Genomic DNA, 24,336 nt, shown 5'->3' on the forward strand with positions numbered 1-24,336 from the left:
GGAATCTGAAAGTCCTTCAGGGTGCAGCTCTGATCTCTTCTGTTTGGACACTGTGGTAAAAGTTTAAAGTGGAAAACACTAAACATGACTAACTTGGAGGTACCTCAAAATTTGCTGAGAGAGTCTTTTTGCTGCCTACTGCAGTTTCAAGGAGAGCAGGATTTGCTGTGTGTCCTCAGCTAAGAAAACCTGACATTTCTTCATATTTTTCCCCTTCTTCCTGCTCCATCATGTCTCTTGCAAGGAGTGTCTTGGGGTTTGCAAATAGGAATTGAATATACGTAATGCTCTGTAGCTGGTGAGTGTTCAATTAATGAGTCTGCAAATTCCAAGAGTTAGGAAGTGTTATGTGCTATTCAAGCATCAGAATTAATCACCCATGGATTGATTTATGTCCCTAATGGATTACAAAAAGGTTGAGTTATTGCTGTTTGATAGCCCAGTGCAGATTCCTCTGATGGGCTGGAATAGAAATGAATCAGAGTTCCCCTGTATGTATTTGCAGGTGTCATTCACCTGGTTTTACTGGAGTTCTTGCTCAACTTGGCAAGAAATTTTAGAGGGATTGCAAGGTGAAGTGAGAAATTGCTCAAAGACTGAAGGAAATAAAAATACATAAAATATGTTACACAAAAGTGAACTTTAGGTATAGGCTGTGGTGAATTTAATGGGAAAAAGAAATTGCAGCAATCCAAGGTAGGTGTGGAGGGAAGATGCCTCTGGAACCACAGGAAACCCAGAATATATTGGCACCTCCTTTTCAGACTTGGAGCAAGAAAGAAGGGAACTGTGAGGGCAAAGAACACAAGTTGAAAGGTAAAAGAAAAGAAAGAAAAAGAGTTGTCCAAAACAGAGCAATGGCAGAGAGGTAAGAGAAGGCACTCAGAAAAGTATTGGCATCCCTGTAGACCAAACTGCTCATTCCATAATGCCTTCACTTGGGCCAGCCCTTGCTTTAGGGGTATAAATGGGTGAAAAATAATGGCAAAAAACATTTTTTTCAAAATGCCAGAGTGTTCTTACCATCAGGATCTTAAAACTACACAGGAAATATTTCTGAGTGGATCTCAGTTTTGGGAGCGTGCTGATGGTTCTGGCCAGAAGGGAGTGGGTTTGTAGGCACAATTGGCATTATGACTTTGACTCTGCAGTGCAGGACAACAGAAATTGGTGGTTTTGGGAAGGGAGATTTGTCTTGCAGTCTTCCAGTGACTATGGAAGCAAAAGAAAACAGTGCTTTGTTTTTCATAGCATGATGTTGCTACCAGAGCCTCAGTGCTACCTCACCATTGTTGCTGAATTTCTCAGTCATGTGCCAGGAGAAATCAGGAATGTAAAAGTCAACAAGTGAGATCAAGTTCACTGAGTAAATAAAAAGTATGTGCTTATCAGCAGAGATCTTCCACAAGTATGTACAGCTCAAAGCATGGGCAGGATGTCTCACCAAGTGACAGCTGTAATAAAAGGAAAGTTAAAAAATTCACATCATTCTCTATTCATCTGTTGCTGATAAATTTGTCAGTCTCTCACAACATACTCTTTGTTGTCACTTCATCACTTTAAAAGCTATAAAGTTTTATAATGGACATCACTGTAGGCTTGGATGATAAGAAAGGGGAAGGAAAACAACTTTGTTTCTGAACTGGAGCCAGTGGAAGTGTTAGGCAAAGTCTGTGTGTTTATTAGCTGGGGTTTGAGGTGGCCTCATGGAAGGTCCTGGGTTTCTGAGGGTTGAGGAAATCTGGTTTTCCATAAGGTGTACTTGGAAAAGAATTGATGGAGGGGGCTTTGTGCTCTTGGAAGAGTTAATCTGACAAAGTGAAAATGGTATGTGAGAATGGATTAATTTGCCTTTAAAGGTTTGAACTTGGAACAATAATCTGTCTTCACCACAAACAGAAAACACATCCTTGAAACACTGGCAAAGAGGAGGGACTGTGTAAAAATGCTTTGGGATGGAGTTGAGGGGCTTGAATTTGATTAAACCAGTTGGGCTGGAGGCTTTTGACAAATGCTGAGTGTATTTTGTGCTTATTTAGTTCAGGTACCTCTAGGACAGCCTCAGATAAAAGATCAGGGAGATGTAAAGGTGGTGCCTGGTGCTTACTTGTGGTGCAAGATGAAGCTTCAGATTTTAGTCACATATCACAATGAAAAAGGGAAGTATGAAGTAATTTTTCATTGCTCATTAAAACAATCTCTCAGAAAATGACAAAGCAGTCTTCCCATTTCTCCCCTGACACCTCTGATAATACAATGAGATCACCACTTTATCTTTTTTCCTGTTATCTTTTTGGATAATAATTGCAGTTGAAGAGTTGCAACAAGCTCAGCAAAAAATTCAAGGGGGGCAAAAAAAGGATCCTGTGGGGGTTGGCATCTTTTAACATAATAAAAGTCCAGCAAACAAGGCCAATATTTCCAAGCTGAGTTACCTACAGTTCTCTTTAGCTTTTTTTAATGTAGAAATTATCATCATAATTAGAAATTCTTTCTGAGGTGCAGAGTAACTTCTGAATATTTGGAAAAGATTTGAGGTAATCTTTGGAAGTTGGTACTTATTTTTTTTTGCAGACTAGGCTGTTTATCAGGGGTTTTAAATATGGGATGAGAAAATTAACTATTACTTGGATCAAAGTGGCCTAAGTTTAGGGAAGAGCTAACAAGGGAGGGCACTGTACCTGCCTGGAAGCACTTGGAGAAGTAGGAGATACAAATATTTTTTTTGTGCATTACAAAGAAAAGGTACAGAAATAAATTAGGCTACAAGTGGAGTCAGTGATTGAAGTACCATTGTTGGAGAGCTTTTTAATGAGGCTGGAGGATGCATTTTAAGCAGTTGCTTTATTTAGGAGAGCCAAAAAAGGATGGGGAAGGGAGAGCAGGTGACTTGGAGCCCCTTTCTGCTGTGGGCACTGAGGGGTCCCTGCACTCAGCTTGGGAATTGCTGTTCCAGTCATTCCAGAGCTTCCTGTTGCTCTGGAGCAGCCCAGAGCATGTGTGATAATCTCCTCCCCAAAAACCCCTCCTGTTTGCATTCCCTCAGAACTGAGGGGTGTGATGTTAATAACTCCTGATACTCCCTGTGCTCACAGCAGCTTTGCCTCTTTGAAGTTTTGGGTTTCAGCTCAGTTTGCTGGTACAGATGGACTTAGATGGAGAAATCATGGAATCCCTTTGGGTTGGGAGGGACCTTAAATTCCATCCAGTGCCACCCCTGCCATGGCAGGGACAGCTTCCACTGTCCCAGGTTGTTCCAGCCTGGCCTTGGGCACCGCCAGGGATCCAGGGACAGCCACAGCTTCCCTGTGCCAGGGCCTGTTCACCCTCCCAGTCAGGAATTCCTTCCCAATATCCCATCCAACCCCACCCTCTGGCAGTGGGAAGCCCTTCCCTGTGTCCTGTCCCTCCAAAACATCCCTGTATTTCTCTAGAACCATCGTTCTGAGTTTTGGAGGAGATTTTATTGAGGCTGTTGAGACATTTTCAATACACCTCACTTTTTTTTTTTTGACTTTTTAGGATGTGAAATGTAAAGCTGACACACCAGTGGTGGCAGATCAGCAGGAGACAGAGGAGCAGCTCCCAGAAAATGTATGTGTGTTCAGGAAAATGTTTGTGTGTTCATGTTAACCAGTAAGGGAGGGTTCTGAGGGCTTGCTTTGGTGATTCATGGGGGGGAAGGGATTAACTGGGAAGACATTAAAATAATTTTATTGATGGCAATGTAAAAAATTACTGGCTCCTCGTTAAATGTGTGGAAATTGCTTGTTTTCCTTTTATTGATTTTGATGATTTAGTGAGGCACAACAGTCAACAGCTGATGGTAATGACCTCACCATACCATGCCTTCCTGTGGTGATAACTGCTCTCTCTTGCTTCTGCTTTGCTTTCAGGTCCTCAACCAGATTAAACAGCCCAAATCTTCCACGAAAGCCCCAGTGAGCTCCCAGGAGATACCCCTGGAGCCAGCACCTCCTTACCTTTCTCCAGAAGCAGAAGTCACCAGCCGTGGTAGGAACCAGTGATTCTGCCACCATGTCATGTATTTTTACTACCCTAACCCAAGTTAGATGTTTGCATTTTGTTTTCCAGATCACTTTTGCTAAAGTTTTGTTTCTTTGAACCTCCAACGACCTATTCTAAGTTCTTTTATAACCTGTTTGTATTTTTCTCTCCTGTCACAGTTTTTGAGAGCTTGAAGGTGTCTTCACTTGTTTTTCTTGACTTTTACATACAAAGATGATCTTGTTTTCAATTGAAATAGAAGGAAAGACAGTTTGGGACATGCTTTTCATTCCATGGTGCTGGAATATGGCCCTGTCTATCCTGACAGGAATACCCCTTTCCATCATGATCTGAACTGTAGAGGTTAAAACTGAATTAGATGTCCTCACAGGCTTTTATTGGGAGCATTTATTCTCAGAGCTCAAGTCACTCTACTTTAGAGACTTCAGAAGTAACTCAGAGTGGTCCTCTAGTTCAGTTTTATTAAAGTGGAGAGCAAACAAAAGCTTAATTAGCTGTTCTCGCTAATTCCTTTGGTGGTATTCATTTTCTTACTGTGTTGTGTGACTTACTTCTTTCCTTTTTGATGTTCTCAGGTGTCATCCCACCTCCACTGCCTGTGGATCCAGCAACTTGTCCCATAGTTCCAGGGCAGGAGATGACCATCGAGATCTCCAAGGGTCGCTCAGGCCTTGGGCTCAGCATTGTTGGAGGCAAAGACACTCCACTGGTGAGTTTCTGTTCAAATCATGTTTATTACAGGACAAAGACAAAGAGAACTTGGAAAATAATAATGCCCTTAATATGTAATTACTCTAATAAACTGTTGAAGACAGGGAGGACAAGCCAACTATAACCTCCAATAAAAAAATAGGTGATTTTGCCTTGTGTCAGATCAGATGATGCTGTTTGTGTTTCAGTAGTTTTTCTGCTGTGCTCAGAGGTTGCAGATGTGTTTTGTTTTATTTGACCATTGTGAATCAGGAGTTGGAAGCAGCTAAAGTTACCAGAATAGCTGGACTAGAAATTAATGTTGCAGAGGTAGAGCTGTCTCAGCATGGATAACACCTCTGTCTTGAGAGCAGAAATGCTCAGTAGCTGTTTAAACAAACTGTGATTTATCTGCCTGCCAGCAAAGGCCCTTGCAGAACAGAGGTAAACCAAAGGTAATCTTTTACTGTTTTCTGTGTCTTTTGTCTTAATCTGCCTCCTGGATATGCTGGTTTTTTTAAAAAATTATCTTCAGATGAATTGAAATGTATCAGTTCAAGCGTGAGCTCAGCAAATTAGTGATGCTAAACATTTCTCTGCCTCTGCTGTCTCCTCTCCAATTCCTATTTCAGAGATGCTTTGCTACAGTGTAAGAGAAGCCAGTCTGGGTTTTTCAAATGTCAAATTCAGTTCTTTCAGTCTGTTGCAGAGGTGTCTTTGCTGGGTTCTCCTGATTTCCCTGACACAGAGACTCTTCAGGCAGTGGAACTGCTCTGGTACATGCAGTTTTTCCCCAAAATATCACAAAAATATCACAAAATATCACAGTGGTGCATCATTAAGCATCAAAGTGCAGTCAGTGTCAGCAGGTACAGACAGTTGCAATGTAGTAAGTAGTCTTCTTCCAGAGGAAAAAAACTGAAAGGAAAGAAGAAAGGAAATCAAAAGGAAAAAGAAAGTTTTTGTTTTTCAGAGTGTGGGCTGGATCTTTTACAGCATTAAAGCTGAAATTGGAAAAAGTTCAGGTTTTGGTCCCATTTATCCCAGTCTCCAGTTATGCAGAGCTGGGGTGAATTGCTCTGTTTCCCATGGAGATGGAGCTGGGTTAGTTTTCACTCTTTCCAGCCATGCAGAGTTTTTTCCCCAGTCCCCTTTATTTTTTGTCAAGCTCCTCAGTGTTGAGTAAATTCAAATAAGTTGTTCGGTGTTAGTCATCTCCTTGCTTTTTCATTTAACTGGAATTTGGAAATAATACATGGCAGTCTGTCAGACGCAATATGGTGTGTGTCTTTCATGAGATTTTAATATAAATAAATGAAAATTGTAAATAACTGCTTTACAGAGCAGATGAGAAAAATGCAAAGGGTTTTATTCTTTAAATTGAGTAAATGGTTTTGGTTAAGTATTATGCTTTCATTAGTTTATTCATTAAAGTGTCCTCCTAGGAGTTGATTTTAAAAGTCTATGCACTGGAGTGCAATAACTGAAACCATGAAGGGAGGGAGGTCCAACTCCCCACTTTTCAGATCCTCAACTTACAGGACTTACCCAAAATGAGTCCCTGTTTCTTTTCATAATTCTGAATCTGCTCATTGAAAGGCAAGAAATGGTGTTTCATAGGAAACAAGGTGCTTTTGGGAAACCACAGCCTAACCTGACCATTTGCCATGTGCACAGACCCTCTCTGGGATTCTCCATAACTTCCTTCTCCAAAACAGCCTGTGAAAACCCTTCTCCTCAAGGTAGGAACTGGTGGGATCACAGAATCCTGCAAGAGTTTGGGTTGGAAACCTTAAAGATCCTCCACTTGCATGGCATGGAACCTCCCATTTTTCTGTCTACTTTGTGCTTCTGATATTTTCCAAATTATTTTGATGCCTTTCTTTTTTTTTTTTTTTAATTTTCTTTTTTTTTTTTTTTTGCCCTGGAGTCAGAAAACTTTTTGTAAAGAGTTGGAACGAAGTTCACATGACATAATGAGGAGTAAAAGCAAATACTGCTCAAGGCTGTTGGAAAGTTTCTGTCTTTCTGAGTTTCACGGCTTAGAGAGAAAATATAACAAAACAGGTCTGTGGAGCTGAGTGATGTCTCTGTCTTGCTTTCTGTCATTTGGTTTTAACTCAGTTACACAGATGGACATCTTTTGTATTTTAAAAAAGGCAAAATCAGAGGAGTTCATCAGTCCTGAGGGTCTCGTGTGGCAGAAGTTTTGTGTCCAAGACACACGGTTTGCTGCAGTGCAGAGAAATTAGAATGAACTGTAATTGTCTTCAGCAGAAGTGCCTACAAACCCCTGCAGAACATGAACCTCAGCTCCTGGCATCTCAGAAGTAATTTATCAGCATGGGAGAAGCCAGGAATGCTGCTCAGAACGTGGCAAGTCTAAAATGGACATGGCAAGCCTGTAAGGGCCTCACCCATATTGTACTAAAACTCTCTTGATCTAAAAATGCTGAGCTGAGGGTACTCAACAGCAGCTCACATGGGATAGGAAAGCTCTCTCAGAATATTTTATATCTTCCTTGAGCACAAGATGTACAGGCCCAGCTTTTGGAATAATAAATCTGGCAGCCAGGGACAAGCTGCTTCAAAATGAAATATAGAGTGCAACTTTTAAGTCATAACCTCAGGAATCTCATCAGGAATCACCAAGTAGAGACTTGAAAAATACAGCCTGTGAGCAGGGAGGTTAATTTGTTCAGGAGGTTGGAAAGTGATGTCTTAACCCCTGAAATGTTTTTTGGTGAGGAGATGTCCATCCCCTAAGCTCCAAACCCTTTCCAGTAATGTATTATCAACCAGGACTGGGGCTCTGTGCTTGGGGAGCAGCAGCTGGAAAGATACAGGAAAGGCTTGGGCAAGGAGGGTTTGTCCTTGGGAGTTGTCTTCATGTTGTTGATCTTCAGACTGCTCTAGCCCTGGAGCAGTTCTATTTCATTTCTCTTTAAGTGTTGATTTTTTATAAAGTATTTTTTTTCTTCACTCACTTTCATTTCACCTTCCCACGTACCCCTGAGAGAACACAACACATGGCCTCTGCTTTAAAGCAATTAAAGTGCAGAGTGGAGCTGGCTGAAGCACAGGGCTTTCAGTTTGTGATTTTAATTTTTTTTTTTTTTTTTGGTTGTAGTCCAATCAAACTTGTAAAAGTAACCTCAGAGTGGGAATTTAAAACAGGGGATAAAAAAAAGAAGTGTTTTCAGAAACATCCCTGAAATGAGGTTTGAGTCTCTAACAGGCCCAGGACACCCTTGAGATTTTCTTCTAAAATCCACAGAGAACAGAGCATCAAGGAATTGTTTTAAATTGTACTCATCCAGATGGGATGTGGGCTTTGTCCAGAGAGGCTGTGGGTGTTGAGCAGCCACAGATCAACCTGGCCTAGTGGAGGGTGTCCCATGGCAGGAGATGGAATGAGGTTGGCTCTGAGGTCCCTCCCAACCCAAACCATCCCATGAATCTCTGAAACCCCATTCTCACCCCAGGGTGGGTGAATGCTGCCACATCTTGCCCAGCTGACAACTTGCAATGATTTTCTGTAATCCAGGACAGTCAATCTTCTGGGATTTGATTCCTGGCAGCACATGGAACAAGCACTGCTCTAAGATACAAACATTTTCTTTGCAGGGTGGGGGCACTGCTTCGCTGCCAGCTGAATAATTTAGTGATGGTCGAGTTGATTACTGGTAGTTATTGACTCTGGCTTTGCTGCCTGGGTGATTAAGACACTCAGACATGCCAGAGGGCATTCAGCAGTTTCAAGGCTGGTTTGGAGGAGTTCCTCCAGGCAGGGTTAGAGAACCTGGGAGGGAGGAGGGCTCAGAGGCTCAGCTGAGGCTTGAAATCAATTGCTGAAGAGGCATCTCTGATATAAAAGATTGCAGGGTCTGTAACTCAGGGCTCTCTGGAGGTGGAGTAGGGGGTGGTCATTATCTCAGCCTTACACAGAAAGAAAAATATGCTTTATCCTGTGTTTTTTGTTGTAAACAACGTCAAACCTCTTATGCAGGATTTTTTTTTTTATACTGGGTTGTCTGCTTTGAATGTGGTAAATTTTCTTTTTGTGCTTTTGCTTTCAGCTGACTTTAATAAAAAGCACTTTTAAGTCAATTAACAAACTTTAAGGTACTCCGTCTGTAAAATAAAGTGATCCACAAAGCCAGGGGACTGGAACAAAAAAAATTACAAAATATTCCTGTGCTCAGGAGTTGGTGAGAGCTGGTAACTCTGGAGCTGGGGAGCAAAAAGCTTCCCTGATCACCTGGGTTAGCCCAGAGGGTTTTCTGAGGAGCTTCCTGAGAGTGGGATGCAGTTTGACAGAAGAATATTCAGATTCATTCTGTCAGTCCAGGTGAGTCATCCTTTGAATAAACCCCATCTGTTAAGGAAGGGCAAGGGAATAATCAGGAAAACTATGACTTGAAGCTGCAGCTGTTCAAGCCCCTGTGTTTGCCCCTGGAGCTGCGAGGGATAATTACCCTGTGAGGGCTCCATGCTGCCAAAACCAGGCTGTTCCTGCTCCAAAGCCAAGCCTAGAGCTCTGCTTTGTGCCCTGCTGCAGCCTGTCAGCAGTGGGGACCTACCTGAGCACGAGGGCTCTGGGACTCCTGTGTTGCTGAGCAGGTTCTCCCTTGGCTGAGCTTTCATCCCACCCTCCCCACTCTTCAGTTATATTTAAATCCAGGCAAAAATATCTTTATCAGGTATAGACAGAGACAGCTTCTGAGTGAGTGCATGGACAGACATGCAGGGCAGCTAAGACTGAGAGTGTTCTAGTGAAATATGCTCACCTTGTAACTACAAATGAGAAGGGAGATATTGGCCTCTAGGGAGGTTCCAGCAATATGTGGGCTGTGGATGCTGCTGCTGCTGTTAAATCCCCCACACAATGAATGGAACAATGGAATGAAAAACAGGAATGGGAGCCCTGAGTTTTTAATCGTGGCTCGGGTATCGCAGGGGGAGAGTCTGCGGTTGGGAGAGGGAAAAAATGCAATCCCTCCTAAACCCTTGCCCACATTCATAAACCAGAAGGCAATTTAATGACAGGGTGGTAAATGCAGTTAGCTTGAAATTTTGAGGAATGGCCTTGACTCCAGCTTGGAAAATGCTAAAATGGAGTTGGTGGATTCATCATCATTCCAGGAGGATGCTGGCTTGCGGGAGCATGACAAACCCAAGCTGCTTTGTACATGAGTTGTCACAAAAAGGAATTAGGGCAGTAAGTTTTGCAAATCATGTCTTTGATGGGTCTTTGGCAAGGTTTTAGCTGATGGTAGGGCTTGCTTGCGTAGCAGGGCCTTGCTTGAAGGAGCTGGTGTCTTCCAGGAATGTAAATCAACCATAAAATTTAGGCTAACGATATACAAAAGCAGCAGGACCTGTCAGGATGGGCTTCAGGAGGATCCTGGCTGCTGCTGGTTGAAACCCCTGGCTTTTGGCTTCCTGTGTCACACACATCCAGGACCCTCATGCATTCTTTATAACCTGTCCTATGCTGTGTACACTGCAAACTCTCTTTTTTTTTTTTTTTTTTTTGGTAACTTAATAAAATAATGAGAGTGAGAGAGTTAAGGTTTTAATATGTCATTCTGTGTTTTATTATTGCCTCTAAAAATGAGCATGTATACTCTTTGAAAAACTTTGGTTTGCTTTGGCATGTGATTCACAGGAACATAGCTCTTTCTATCATTCTGACTTAAGTCATATATTTTTACACTAAACATCTTATTACCTTAGTTTTATTATTTCAGAATCAAAGGAGAGCTTGCAAATGTCTATGACTGCAGAGAGAAGGAATGTTAATGAATAGTGCCATTGAATTTTCAGGTTTTAGCTTTTCTGATCTTAGAGAATATAACTGTAAGCAAAAATATTATGCAAGCTGAATAAAATTTAAATAAATAAGGACCAGATGTAACTATAGGGACCTATAAAATGTAATACAAATACTATCCACTTCCTTAAAATAAATCTGTATTTTAGTATGAAAAATTATATTCATATTGATATTGTGGATTAATCTTTTTTATGAAAGTTGGCAAGTGAACACCATCTCTTGCAAGGGCTTGTTCTTAAATGGGAAACAGACCTTATGTTTTGACCTTGAGCGGGGCAGTTTCTGGGTCTGGTGCAATGTGAAGCATTTGTGCATTAACACAGTAATACACTTTTACATTCTGCAGCCTGTTTTACTGCAGTAGTGTTTGGCTTAGGATTTGGGGTGCCTGCTAATGGTTTGTGAAGGCCAGCAATGGCAAAATCCTGTGGTGCCAGAAGGAGGCATTTGCATGAGATAAACCCCTCTGAGAAGTGATTTGCTTGGGCTTGACCCTCACCCTCCCTTGCTGAAAAGTTATCTTGGAGATTCCATTTGGATCTGCAAATGGAAGATCAGAGATCATAACACAACTTGTCATTTCCTCTGCCTCCAAGTAACCAGCAGCTGAGTTTATTTTAACTACTGAGATTTTCCTGCGTGGGGTTAATTCTCCAATGAAACTCACTGTGCAACCAAGTTGATTCCTACTTTTATCTGGGAACCAGCCTGTAAAAATGAATTTTTTACAATTTTACTACTCTGGATAAAGTATTGTAGGAGTTGAAAAGGAAACAACTAAGAGTATTTCGCTTGCCCTGGGAAAGAGATAAATCCCTGATCCTGCAGTCAGCAAAACCCCTTGCAGTGTTATTATCCTTAATAATGCTAATTTAGTGTAACATTTGTAGCTATGTAGGAAATCAGTGTAATGTTAGCTTGGGAAAACACAACTTGTCAACTAAATCAGAAAAAACATCTTTTCCAGAGCCTGGTTTTATATGTAGTTTATATTATATAGTTTTATATGTAGTTTACTTTTTGTCTTCCTCAGGAAAAGTGCTCTAGTCCATGCAGAAAGCTTAATTCCCTGCACCCAATACATGGTTCTGGTTGGTGGTAGGGCTCATTCTCAGTCATTCTCTGCTGATTTTTGCAGTCCTTAGTGGGAAGTGCTTTGTCTTCCTTCTGTCAGGTGCCTTTGATCCTGTCCCAGTAATGGCTGGAGCTCGTGGACTGGAACAACTCAACAAAGACAAACTCAAAAGTTCAGCTCAGTTAAAGCAGAAGGACCTGCAGCAGTGCAGGACTGTTCAGGGCTGTGCAGAAAGACTCTACCACAATCTGGACCTTTTTCCTTGTCAAATCCAGCCAACACCAGGAATATGGAGATTTCTCTGCTGCACTTCTTCTGAGATCACCCCTTTTGCACTCTGATCCACCTTTATCACAGGATAACTTCATCAAAATACCCTTGGTACTTAATATTTGTGCCTCCTGCGTGTCTTGTGTCCTGTCCCTCCCTCACCCTCTGTTCCCAGCGTTCCCAGTAACAGCCTGGGAGCTGTTTTGCAGTGTTTTTTCAGTTGAAAGCTGCTTCTTTTCCTGCTGAAGAACAGCAGCACAGGATAAAGGAAACGCTGGAGAGACTGGCCCAGGAGCTGTAAACTTGCAGAAAACATGTGAGCAGTCCAAGCCTATAGCCAGCAGCTTGTGAGGCTTTCTCACCATGGTTTATGCTCCTGCAGGCTTTTAAGGATCACTTGGTCAGTGATTTTCCTGAATAGGATGCTGACTTCACCACCTTCCTCCCAAAGGCTGTCAGGTCAGTGCTCTGTGGTCCTTGCCTGAGGTCTCTGCTATACCAGTTCTTGACATTTAAGATACAAAGATTAAGCTGTCAATCTGACTGAATTTAATTCTCAGAGTTAACATGTCTGTTTGTGCCCTTTGCTGAGGGTTGAGTGTGATATTCTTCCCCTCACGGGTTTCTGAATCGTTATAAATCAAGCAGAAAAATATCCACAGCCTGGAGAGAGAAATTGAGATCCAACTCCCTGGGAGTTCAGGGTTCTTCCCCTCCTCAGATGAAGGGCAATGCAGTGCAGATCATGCTGTGCACATGGTACCAGCTTTATTTTCCAGAGGTGGTTGCTGATTTCTGTCAGGCACCCTGCCCTCACAGTTATTTATCACTCTGCACCATCTTCACTCTTTGAGGTGTTGACCAAGAGGCTCCACGAGCTTCTCCTGCTTCTCTGCCTTTACTTCCACAGCCAAACCCTCATTTTCTCACTCCTGTGCCCTCCCTTTGCTCCACAGCTGTGCAGTCACAGTGATATTCTCAGTCAGAGCAATACTCTGCTGCTGAGGGGTGTAGCTGTCCCTACAGAATACCTTTTCTTTGTGGTGGGTTTGGTGACCATTTCTGCTTCCTAACAGGTTTGGGGCACATCATATCCCAACCAGGTGTGCTTTTGCCATGTTTGGGAACCATTCTGGCTTGCAGGTGATTTTTGTGGCCATGCAGTGCTGTGCCAGTGCATCCAGCTTCATTTCCTTGGGCTGCAGGCCCTTCAGCACAAACATTTTTGAGCCCAGGATGGTAATCTCAGCAGCAGCAGAGGAATTCCCTTCACATCTGTCTTTCTTTCAGTGTTTTCATGGTTGGAGAGTCTCAGTTGACACCTGCCAGCATGGACTTTGTTTAGAATGGGGAAACACAGTTTGCATGGCCCGGCTCGTATTCCCCATCCTTCCGTCCCGGGCAAGAACTGCTCAGCTCTGCATTAATTCCCCATTTGTGTAATGGTCCCAGACTGGCCTTTGTCAAAATATACAAAGATTAAAGCCCCAGTTTGTTGAATGGATTTGTAAACTTTATGAAGTATGTGCTTTCAGCAGCTGGGTATCTTTTTTAAACAAGTGTGTTCTTGATAGGGGAGTGTTTTTATTTCCCCTTCTGCACGAACAGTTTTTGCGACCCTGCCAAGCTCGACCATGGAGAGCCATAATCTGTATGAAACTGGTGCTGAAAGGAGGTGGGGAGGGATGGGAAAATCTGTCCAGAGCCACCATGAATTCACAACCTCTAGCTGAACATTGACACCACTTTCTCTTCATCCCTCTTGGTTGATTGATTTTGAACTATGTAGGCTTTGATATCAAGTACACGTTAAATTTGAACAGGAGCTGCAGATATGCAGAAAGCAAAAGCTATCCTTTAAATAAATGTATTGTTTTAGTCATAACAGATTCTGTTTTCTTTTCTGAGGCACTGAGAGGGGTGTTCCAGCTTCAATCCATGCCTGTTGATAGAGTCATTACAGCTTGGGGCTTGGTTAGATGGCTGGAATATGACATCTCATCTCTGCATAAGCTCCTTTAAAATATTGAGATGATTAAATACGTTCACTAACATCAGTAGTTTGCTTTTAGTGATTTGTCATGGATGATCAAAACTAACAGAGTCTTATCCAGATCCCACTAGATCCAGTGGAAAAAAAATTACTTCTGGGTTAAGTACTTTGAGCTGATCCCAGGAGTATCAGAGGAAAGAGATGTTTGCCATGGTTCATAAGCTAAGGAAAACTAAAACTGACATTTATGCTTATGGACTATTTAGAAATCTTTACAGTGCATCACGGACACGTTGCTCTGTTCTGTTTTTAATCGATTTGATAAGCCTGGTTCAGCTACACTACTTTAAAAAAAAAACCAACCCTGCTTAAGAAAAACAGTGTTTTGGCAGGTCAGCAAGATGTTTCCTTCTGCAGGGTAGGCACAGAGTGAGCAGGAATGTACCTTTTCATGCCATGTGTATTTTTAGTCCTGGGTCTGGCTTCTCACACATGCAGGAACCGCAGTGTAACACTGAAGCGTTGCCTTTTCAAATAGATGATGCAGATTATCCAAACTGATAACACTTGGTGGTTCCTGGGTCTGAGCCTTCGGTATGTGCAGTTTTACATTTAACAAAGCAGTGCTGGGAAAAGCTGGGAGCTCCAGGTTGGTGGATGTTTTAAAAGCAACCACAGATGGAAAACAAACTTAGAGAAATGTGATTGAAAGGTCCTTGCTCAGAGGTTAGGAAATATGAGATTAAATCCAGACTGAAAGGTTTAATTTGACCATCCTGTGTACGTGCCCAGTGTGCTATTCCATGGTCACAATGCCAATTTTCTACCAAACCTCCTGGTCACCCACTGCCCTGGTGTGTCCCAGGTGAATGATGCTACCTTAACAAGCTGGTCAATATTTTGTGTTCTCTCACTGCCCACTTCCCCCAGGCTAAAGTCTCTTGTGTTGCTTTGGAGTAATACCATCATTTGTAAAACAAAGGTAAAAAATACCTCAACCCCAAACCAACCAACCCAAACCCCACAACAGAGAGAAGATGGACATGCCTGTGTTGCTCTATTCTGTCAGTATTTGTTGCTTCAGTTACTGCAAAAAAACCCTGCAGTTGCCAGTGGTGTGTATATATATCTATATTTCATTTTATTTTTTTAATCAAACCACTCTTTTGACTTTCTTAATTACTTGGTACACAGCTCATAGTGTTTCCCCTTCATTTCTGCAGATTGAAATCTCTTTTCCCCCATCTGGGACTCTTGTATCAGCTGTGGTTGCATTTGTGGTTGCAATCCTCCAGGCTTTTTTCAGGGGCTGGTGTCCATGGATCAGAGGGAACCTGTGGCAGAGGTGCTGTGCTCCAGCAAGTTCACATCATTAAAGAAGTTGTAGTGGGAATGAAAAGGAATCGAGCTCTCAGTGTTGTGATCTGAGCATTACCTGAGGGGGTTTCAGTTTTGTGTCTGTGCTGGGAGAGGATGATGAGGCAGCACGGGCAGGGGATGAATTGCTGATCAGAGATGTGGTATCCAGCAGTGTTCTCCAAATACAGAGGGACCTTTTCCCACCCCAGCAGCAATTCCCTGCCCCCTTGGAGAAGCCATCACACAGCGGGGTTCGCAGGCTCCATCCTCACCAGCTTTTCTTGGGAGCACTGTGGGAAAGCTCCTCTTTGGCTTGTCCATCCTGTTGGTGAGGGGCTCACAAGAGCAGTTCTGCAGGGTGTATTTGAGAATGGGATATCCAGAACCCACCTGTGTCATTAAAAATCATCGCTTGTTTGCCCAGAGCCAGCGCTGCTGGCTCAGCTCTGAGGCTTTGCTGGTGCTGCTCAGGAGAGGAGCAGCTTTTGCACACTGGAGCATCCCACCCTGCAAGCTGAAGCACTGTAGAGGGGCTTCACCTCTATTCACCTGTATTTTTTTTTAAGGAAAAAGGAAAAAAAGAAACAAACAAACCAGAACAATGCAAAGGGAAAGCACCAGCAAGAGAACAGTATGTTCTTTGTAATGCTTTTTCTATGGGGACATCTATTGCTGGCAATAAGATTAAATCACTGAAACCTTCCCTGAAGCTACATCTGCCACTGCCTACATTTTCCAACCTCAGTAATAAACGAACATTTGCCATTGTTCCTTTCTTCTGGATTTCATTTCTTACAGATTTAACCAGCGCTATTTACCACAAGGCATTCAGCTCTTGCTTAAAGCCGAGGTCTATGCCAAGTCCCTAAAAATATTCATAGCTCCAAAGAATCTGGTTTTAAATAATACCATTAAAAGTAGACGATATTAATACAACAGTTCACACTGAGTTCACGTGCTGCTGATGCCAGTGTATAAAAATGATGGAAGAAGCTCTAGACAAGACTACCTTGAAGTGGGGAACAAAATCTTTTGTACCTTTATACTGGTTTTTGCTCACACTTTCTTATCCCAAAATACTGAAAACTTTAAAGATCTGTGTTACAGTTTTGCTTCTCCTGACTTGGAGTGCTGTATTTTTGACTGGGGAGCGTGGGGTGGGTCATGGTGACCAGTTTCAGGGTGTTTGGGAAGCAGGGTTCATGCCACTGCCTTCTTCCCACAGGATGCCATAGTGATCCATGAAGTTTATGAAGAAGGGGCAGCAGCTCGAGATGGCAGACTTTGGGCTGGAGATCAGATTCTAGAGGTAAATGATGTTTTCTGTATTGGTGTTTGGTTGTGGAGACTTGTTTTCAGTTCTACAGAGGTTCCTTGTAGGTTGAATAGGATCCATTCTCAAGGCTTCCCTTCTGTTACTAAGAATGTCCTGAAAAATTCATATATCCTTCTATATTCATATAAACTGAAGGTACAAATTGAGAATACATTAAATTTAATTGAGCAAGGCAGTTCTTGAATTACATAGTTCAGCTGTCATGTCCAATAGCTTAGTATTATTCATCTCTTTAATCTTTCATTCGGAGACCTGCGCTCCTGACACCGCTCCCGTATCTCCGCTCTGCCTGAAATCCAAATATTGAGCTGGGGTGAGGAGGAGAAGGTGGCTGTAGCATCCTGTGAGCATCCCTGCCAGGATCCCTGTGAGCATCCCTGTGAGCATCCCTGCCAGGATCCCTGTGAGCATCACCCCACAGCATCCCTCCCAGCATCCCTGTCAGCATCCCTGTCAGCATCCCTGTGAGCATCCCTCCCAGCATCCCTGTGAGCATCCCTCCCAGCATCCCTGCAGAAGCCACCAGCTCCCCCAGGCCACACTTCACACATCTGGGGAATAGCTGCTGTGAATAAATGTGGTGTTTTTCCCCCAGACAAGCACGAGGAAGGTGGAGGGAAAGGGTTAAGAGAGAAGTGTTGGTCTGCAAATGAAACTTGCGTCAGGCAGGGGTTCAGCGCAGCTGCTTTGCAGCTCTGCTGTCAGCTCAGGACAAATTCCCAGCATGGCCATTAAGGCCTCGGTGTGTAGGGTTAGGAAAATAGCAAGGGCTACTTGGGGAGTTGTCTTTACAGCTCTTGCACTGCAAATATTTTTGTTAACGTTGAGGCCGAATGTTGTTTTGGTTTTATAAATAATGGGGTATTAACAGAGCACAATAATTAGGGGGTAAAAATGGAGCAGGTTAATTAATTCTTCTCTGGCCAAACAGGAAAGTGCTAATGTTTGTGAGCCATAATATTGTTATTATTTCAGCTTTTAAAAGCTGTATTAATCAAAAAGATGACTGAATTAGTTTCAGATTAGTGTGATAAAGCACACATAGATGCCTGTGTCGAGGAAAGAATATCAATGCACTTATAAATAAATGCGTGCAGAATTAGTACAAAAGAATATAGAGACTAAAGATTAGTCTTAATTATCTCAATGTAAAATTAGATATGATTGTAGTTTTGCATATCTAGAAATTCTGAGAGCAATTTTCATTGCCTTAAAACTTATGGAAGTGGATTAACATTTGTGGTTATTCTGTTCCAGTTCATGCTACTTCCTAAAGAGACTTCAGAAATGTCTAAGTATTGATATATGTTGGTATGAAGAAGTAAAAGATGATTTTTTTGACAGAATATTGGCAAACACCTTAAAGGGCAATTGTGCATCGGGCTTGGCAAAATTAGATTAAGTTTCACTTTGCAATAGGGTTTTTTTTAATGGAACATTTAAACAGAACTTCTTGTTCTGTCTGACATGAGTGAAATGCTGAAACCTTCTCAGATTATGGTAAGAGAAGTGTAGCTGGCTGCTCCAGCAGTGGTCTGGTGTGCCATCTATTGGGAAAAAAGGAAAATCACCATTTAATACATCCTGCCTGGGATTCTCTGTGGCCATTTATTTGCTGGTGTTTCTGATTCCTTCTGTTTTCATCTTGATTATGTTACGGAGCTGGGGGAGAAGGGATCTGAGTGCTGAGGTACACAGGGAACTCAAAGGGGCATGTCCCACTTTGCAGTTGGAAAAAGAAGCATTGCTTGAGGTTCCAAAGACTTGAGATTAAAAAGAAGGAAAGAAAACCCAAAACTTCCAAGCCCAAACATTCTGATTGTTGGGATTTACTCCAGGCAGTGGCACAAAGCTCCGAGCTCACTCTCCACAGGACACCCAGGATCTCAGCCCTCTGGAAATGGGAACACTCAATTAGAGCACCAAGGGGTGTCAAAATGACAAATCTGTGCTGTCACCCACGGGCAGGGTGTGATGGAAAGATCATTTATCCGTGTCATTGGGAAAGCAAACACTGATTATTCCAGGTGAACGGGATCGATCTGCGCAACGCCAGCCATGAGGAAGCCATCACTGCGCTCCGGCAGACGCCCCAGAAGGTGCAGCTGGTGGTTTATAGGAATGAAGCACATTACAAGGATGAGGAAAACTTGGAGATTTTCTCTGTAGATATCCAGAAGAAAACAGGCCGAGGACTGGGGCTCAGCATAGCTGGGAAACGGTAAGAGCTTCCAGTGGGAAATATTTGGGGTTTTGATGTATGAACAACTGTAGCCGTTAAATGGAATATGAAATAAAGGGAAAACTCCATAAGGAGCAGAATTTTATGTATAAATATCTTCCAGGATGCAATGGGGCCGTGGTTCTGGGTCCTGTGTCAGAACAGAGCTGAGAAGGGGAAGCTGTTGCTGCCCAGGAGAGCTCTGAGCACAGAGGGGGAATCCCATGCAGAGCTGGGGGCTCGCTCTTCTGTGGCATCAGGGTAGCTGTGTCCCAGGGCTTTGGAGGCCCTAACCATGGCTTTTCTGGTTTCTGAATTGGGGGATAAACCTACCCTGCCTCTTTCCAGGATGTGCCTTTGCAGATGGATTTGTGAGTTAGACTGAGCTCATGCTCAGCTCAAAGGGACTGAGATCAGTGGAGGGTGAGAGGCTGAGTTAGACCCAAACCCTGAGCAGTTCAAAGTGACTGTACCACGCTGCAGAGAGCAGTTTACAGAGCAGAACCTGAGATACAGAACCATTGAGACTGGAAAAGCCCTCCAGGGTCACCAAGTGCAACCTTTGACTGATGGCACCCAGCCCAGAGCTCTGAGTTCCACCTCAGTCCTTCCTTGGGCACCTGCAGGGATGGGGACTCCAAACCTCCCTGGGAAGCCCCTGCCAATGTCTGACCACCCTTTGAATGAAGAAATTTTTCCTGACATCCAACCCAAACCTCCCCTGGCACAACTTGAGGCCATTTCCTCTTGTCCTGCCCTGGCTACACCCTCATGTCAGGGAGTTGTAGAGAGCAATAGGGTGGGAGGTAGCAGCAGCCTAATAAAATGTGACTTTTTCCTGATACATCTCTAAACCACTGCTATTAGATCACTCAAACCAGAGCACTGATAATTTTAATCTCCTTTTGCTAGAAGAGATTTATGGCATGACACTTGTTCAGTGTTGGAGTTACCCTCCTGTATTGCCAAAAATAATTTACTTTTGCAATTACAAAGCACCGTGTCATTATCCTGCCTATGGTCAGTAGAGTTTCTGTGGCAGTTTTTGGGTGGCAATGTTTAACCCAGGTGTTGTGAGCAGATTGTGGGGTGGGTAATTAATTTAGATTATGTAAATTACCCTGCAGATGGTAATTGCAGTCTCCAGCCTTCCTCCCTTTGCTTCTGTGCTGAACTTCCTGTGCTACTCCTGAATCCTTCAGAGTGGGGATCCCCTCCTTAGAGGGAGCCCAATTGCTGAAGTCTGTTAAATGATACCCAGGTATAATTCAGGGTGGGAAGTGTTGTGTCCTTCAGGTGAAGGATAAAAAATGCCAGATCTTGGCACTGCAGCTGGCACCAGCTCACAGCACAGAATGATTTAGGTTGAAAAAGCCCACCAAGATCACTGAGTCCAACCTTTAACCTAATGCTGCCAGGTCCACCACTAACCCATGTCCATCAGGAGATTAACTCCATTATAGACCAAACCTCAGACTTCTGTTCAAATAAATGGTGTTTTCCATAAATCTTCATGTATCCTACAGTCAGAACCAGCAGCTTAAGGGGAAAGACAACATTAAATATTAGCAAAACATGCTGTGGTTTTAAAACTCATTGATTTTTTACACAGCTGAGTGGGGTGTAAAACTGGTTCTTGCTCTGCTCACAGGTTTCTTTTAATGTCTCTTAAATGCAAGTAATCTAAATTGGTCTTCCAAAGAATATTGGATTGTGTAATTAGCCATATGCTTCTTGCATTGTTAGAAATGGAAGTGGAGTGTTTATCTCTGACATTGTTAAAGGAGGAGCTGCAGACCTAGATGGAAGATTAATTCAAGGAGATCAGATTTTGTCTGTAAATGGGGAGGATATGAGAAATGCCTCACAAGAGACTGTTGCCACTATACTTAAGGTGAGTACAGAATACATTTTGAGATATTGAATTGCTGTTACTGACACTGTGCAAGGTAATTATCCTGAAGTGCAATTTACCATGCACAGGACAGCTCCAGCTGATTACCGAGACAAGAATTTCATTTGAAATAACTGGGAGATTCATTTAAAGTCACTTCTCTGTGTATTTCTAGGAATTGGATGCTATGAAGCAGGAACACAAAGGCACATTTAGTATTTAGGCATTTATTTGAAAATGCAACTGTGTATCTCATGTGTTGGAAAAACACTTGGAAACGGGAGAGGCAGCACAAACCAGAGCTGAAATAAATCCTTGGCTTTGCTGTACTGACCTGCAGGGATAAAATGACAGCTTAAATCTGTTCCTGCACAGCTTTCCACCTACCAGGAGTGATTTTACTCTGAAACTGTGGGAGAAGCTGCCTTTTTCCATGGCTGGTTGGGCTGGAGGAGAGGGCAGGGGTGGGATGACCACGAGTGCCATCAGTGGATGCTGAAGACCCATTTCTATTCCAAACTGCATCTGCTTCCAGGGATTTCCCTCTGCCATCCCCTCCAGTGTTTCTGCACATGTTTTCTTCCATTCTTCAGGGGAAAGGCTAATTATTTCCTTGCTTTTTCCATTCAGGGTTGGTACCTTGCCAAAAGTTTACCTATTTAAGAATTGGGAACTGGTGGTACGACAGTATTTTGTTAAGTTGGATCCATATGGGTTAAAATCACCCTTTTTTGCAGCATTTTCCCTCTAAAGGGTTTTTCAAATGTCTGCTAAATAGTTTGAGGATTTTTGTTTATTTTTCCTGAGTAAATTGGCCATCAGTTTGCGAGGGTGAGATTCATACTAAATTCAGCAACCAGGAGAAACCGTCAGGACAAGCCTAAATCCACTTTTTGTATTGTCTAAATACAAGTGTTCATGTTTTGAGCATTCCTTGTGGCTTTCTTCACGGACTTTTGGTGCTGAATATAAACATAATTCTCTCCAGGAGAGCATGAAATATTATATGTCTACTTAAATTATACATTGTGGGTTGTTTGTTTTTTTTCCAAGTGTGCTCAAGGCCTGGTGCATCTTGAGCTTGGGAGATTGCGAGCTGGGTCATGGCTGTCATCACGGAAAACATCCCAAAACAGTCAGGTTAGTGACAAATTCCTCTGTTTAAACTGGAGCTGTGAAGAGCAGAGCACGGGGATGGTGCACAGATGTGCACATGAAGCTCATCCTTCCACAAACTCTGCTGAGGGTGGGGAACAAAATATTTTATCCCCATAATTTTCTGTGCTGAACTGCAGCTGAAATGCTGATTGAGCAAAAGAGCTGGTTAATTATGTTGAAGGAGTGTCTTCCCAAGACACACCAAAAATCTCTAATATCTTTCTCAAATGATGATGCCCAGAAATTTTTGGTTTGAAGACCTGCAAAAACTGCTTGAATGTATTTTCTGCAGCTGTTTTGTCTATCCAAACAAGCTCATGAAACCAAAATGTATCTCTGCCTATCTTCCAGCAGAACCACAGGAGAGCTGCTTTCCTCTCCAAGAAAACACAGAGCAATTTCCTGCTCCACTTGCTTTTTACCTGAAGCGAGGACAACAATTCATTTTCCAATCAGAGCAGGGCTCTTCCCCTCTCCCTGTGCCCCCCAATCTGCTCAGACACCAATTTGGTGTTAAACCTGGAGGGTTGCAGGGGACAGAAACAAGGCACAGTGACTTAGAAAACTTCTTCTTTGTGGGTTTTCCTGCTGAAAATCAACTGCTTTGCCATTGTATTGAAGGTGCCAATGTCTCTAAAAGAGTGGATCACAGCAGGGTGAGCCTGTGGGGGGTTCTGGCCCCTTTCTGCCATGGGGAAGCTGCACATGAGGGGATCCAGCAGTGCTGAAAGAAGGGTTTGTTCTCTGGAAACAGAGAGGAGGAGCCATAGGAGGCTATGGGGAGATGTCAGTTAAAGCAGGAATGTTTTTAAGGAGGTCTCTAAGAGGCCTGTCCATGAACAACCCCAAAAAGGTGCCAAAATTAGCACAGCATGGTGTGATTTCCTCACTTCCTAAAGGCCAGCAGTGGTGCTGGCTGGCTGGAGGTGGTGAGGTACCAGGAAGGGCTAAAGCCACATGGGAACAGCTGGGCTAAGCCCATCTTTAAAAATAATGGCTTTGGAGAAACATCTGCAGTGCATGCAGCAGGCAAGGAGGAGTGAACAGAGGGGACTTGCACTGGAGCCAGCAGTCAGGTATTACATTTTGTTTTGGCCATTGTATCAACGTGAAGCCTAAGCAAGAGCAAGGTAGCCAACAAGTGGCAGCTAAAATTTACCCATCTGGTTTTACCATGGAAAGCTCAAGCTGAAAGGGAAGCAAAATGCCATCATGTCTAACTTGGGTCTAGGTAAAAATTGAGATCAAATGGCCTCATCCCCCTTTTTTGTAGCGTAAGAGGCTTTTGCAGGAGCCTGGTAATTCCTGCCTTTCTTTTAATACAAGAAATCCTGATCTCCTTGATGCAGTTTGAGAGCCTTCCTCTCCCTGCTCTGAAGTGACTTGGTGATTTTGAAAACTGAATAAATGTTTCTCACCAAAACCCTTCCAAGAGTTATAAAAATCTTGGCAGATGATGCAGCAAATCAGCTTGAATGATTTGCACAACTGCAAGCGCTGCTTTTGAAGGTGCTGGCCAAGAGCATCCAGACCTTTTGTCCTCACTTGGCTTTTTTCTGGGTCCACTGCATCCCTTGAGCAGTGGAAATCAAAGCCTTGTGGTGCAGGACAGGGGTTGCTTTCACATGCATTGCAAATGTTGTTAACTGGGCCATGAATTGGCACCCAGGGGTGGAAACTGTTCTGTGCCTGGTGTTTGTCACTGACAGCTGCACACTGGCCAGTGGGATAAATGTGTCAGGGCTTTTGAGTCACCAGCTGATGTGTTTGTGAGGGAGAAATCCCTGCTGTGCATGGACAGGGATGGACCAGATCTTTGTTTTGGACAAGGCAGCCCAGTTGGAAAGGTTTGGTCCTCAGTGGAACCTGTTCAGATGCACTTCTTAAATTGGTAATTTGGTTTCCTCGAGGGGCAGAGTCTGAAGATAAAAGCCAGATAAGGAGAGAGGGAAAAGGAGGGAAATGGAAAGGGCAGCAGGAGCCAGCCTCTCCCTTTGGAGGCTCTCCCTGTGTCAGCTCCTGTCTCCTGGAAATGAGAGGAGGTTCTTGGGCAAACAGAAGGAGCAGGGGCCATTACAGTGTATTCAGCTAGAACAGCAAAGATTCCTGCCAGGGGACAGGATGGGTGTCCCTGCTGTCCCCCCTCATGTGAGAGAGCAGCTGTTTGTCCTCCTGGGTGCTCGTGCATGCCAGGGGCATTACAGGGAAGGTGCCCATCATTTCCCCTTCTCCTGAGGTGTGGAGACACCCTGGGAGCCACTGAGAGGGGGAACACTGTCTAAAGCCGACCTGAGCAGCACATAATTGTGGAATAAGGGTCTGCAGTACTGTGAGCAGCACCACAGAATCACTGAGGCTGGAAAATCCCTTTGAGACCATCAAATCCAACCATTCCCCAGCACTGCCAAGCCCACCACTAACCCCTGTCCCGAGTGCCACATCCACACAGCTGTTAAATCCCCCCAGGGATGG

The 24,336-nt window shown here is 43.3% G+C and overlaps 1 protein-coding gene across 3 annotated transcripts in view; it reads left to right on the forward strand.

Moving 5' to 3' along the window:
- PATJ (PATJ crumbs cell polarity complex component) overlaps positions 1-24,336 on the forward strand; it is a 134,091-nt gene that overhangs the window by 99,155 nt on the left and 10,600 nt on the right. For all 3 annotated transcript variants that reach the window (XM_058843045.1, XM_058843044.1, XM_058843043.1), the window contains exons 31-37: positions 3,523-3,594; positions 3,897-4,014; positions 4,605-4,738; positions 16,481-16,564; positions 18,619-18,812; positions 20,559-20,706; positions 21,760-21,846. In XM_058843045.1, the coding sequence (XP_058699028.1) occupies positions 3,523-3,594; positions 3,897-4,014; positions 4,605-4,738; positions 16,481-16,564; positions 18,619-18,812; positions 20,559-20,706; positions 21,760-21,846 (837 nt within the window). The remainder of the gene's footprint in view (positions 1-3,522; positions 3,595-3,896; positions 4,015-4,604; positions 4,739-16,480; positions 16,565-18,618; positions 18,813-20,558; positions 20,707-21,759; positions 21,847-24,336) is intronic.

The sequence above is a fragment of the Poecile atricapillus genome, chromosome 7 (assembly GCF_030490865.1).
Source record: "Poecile atricapillus isolate bPoeAtr1 chromosome 7, bPoeAtr1.hap1, whole genome shotgun sequence".
NCBI classification, from domain to species: Eukaryota; Metazoa; Chordata; class Aves; order Passeriformes; family Paridae; genus Poecile; species Poecile atricapillus.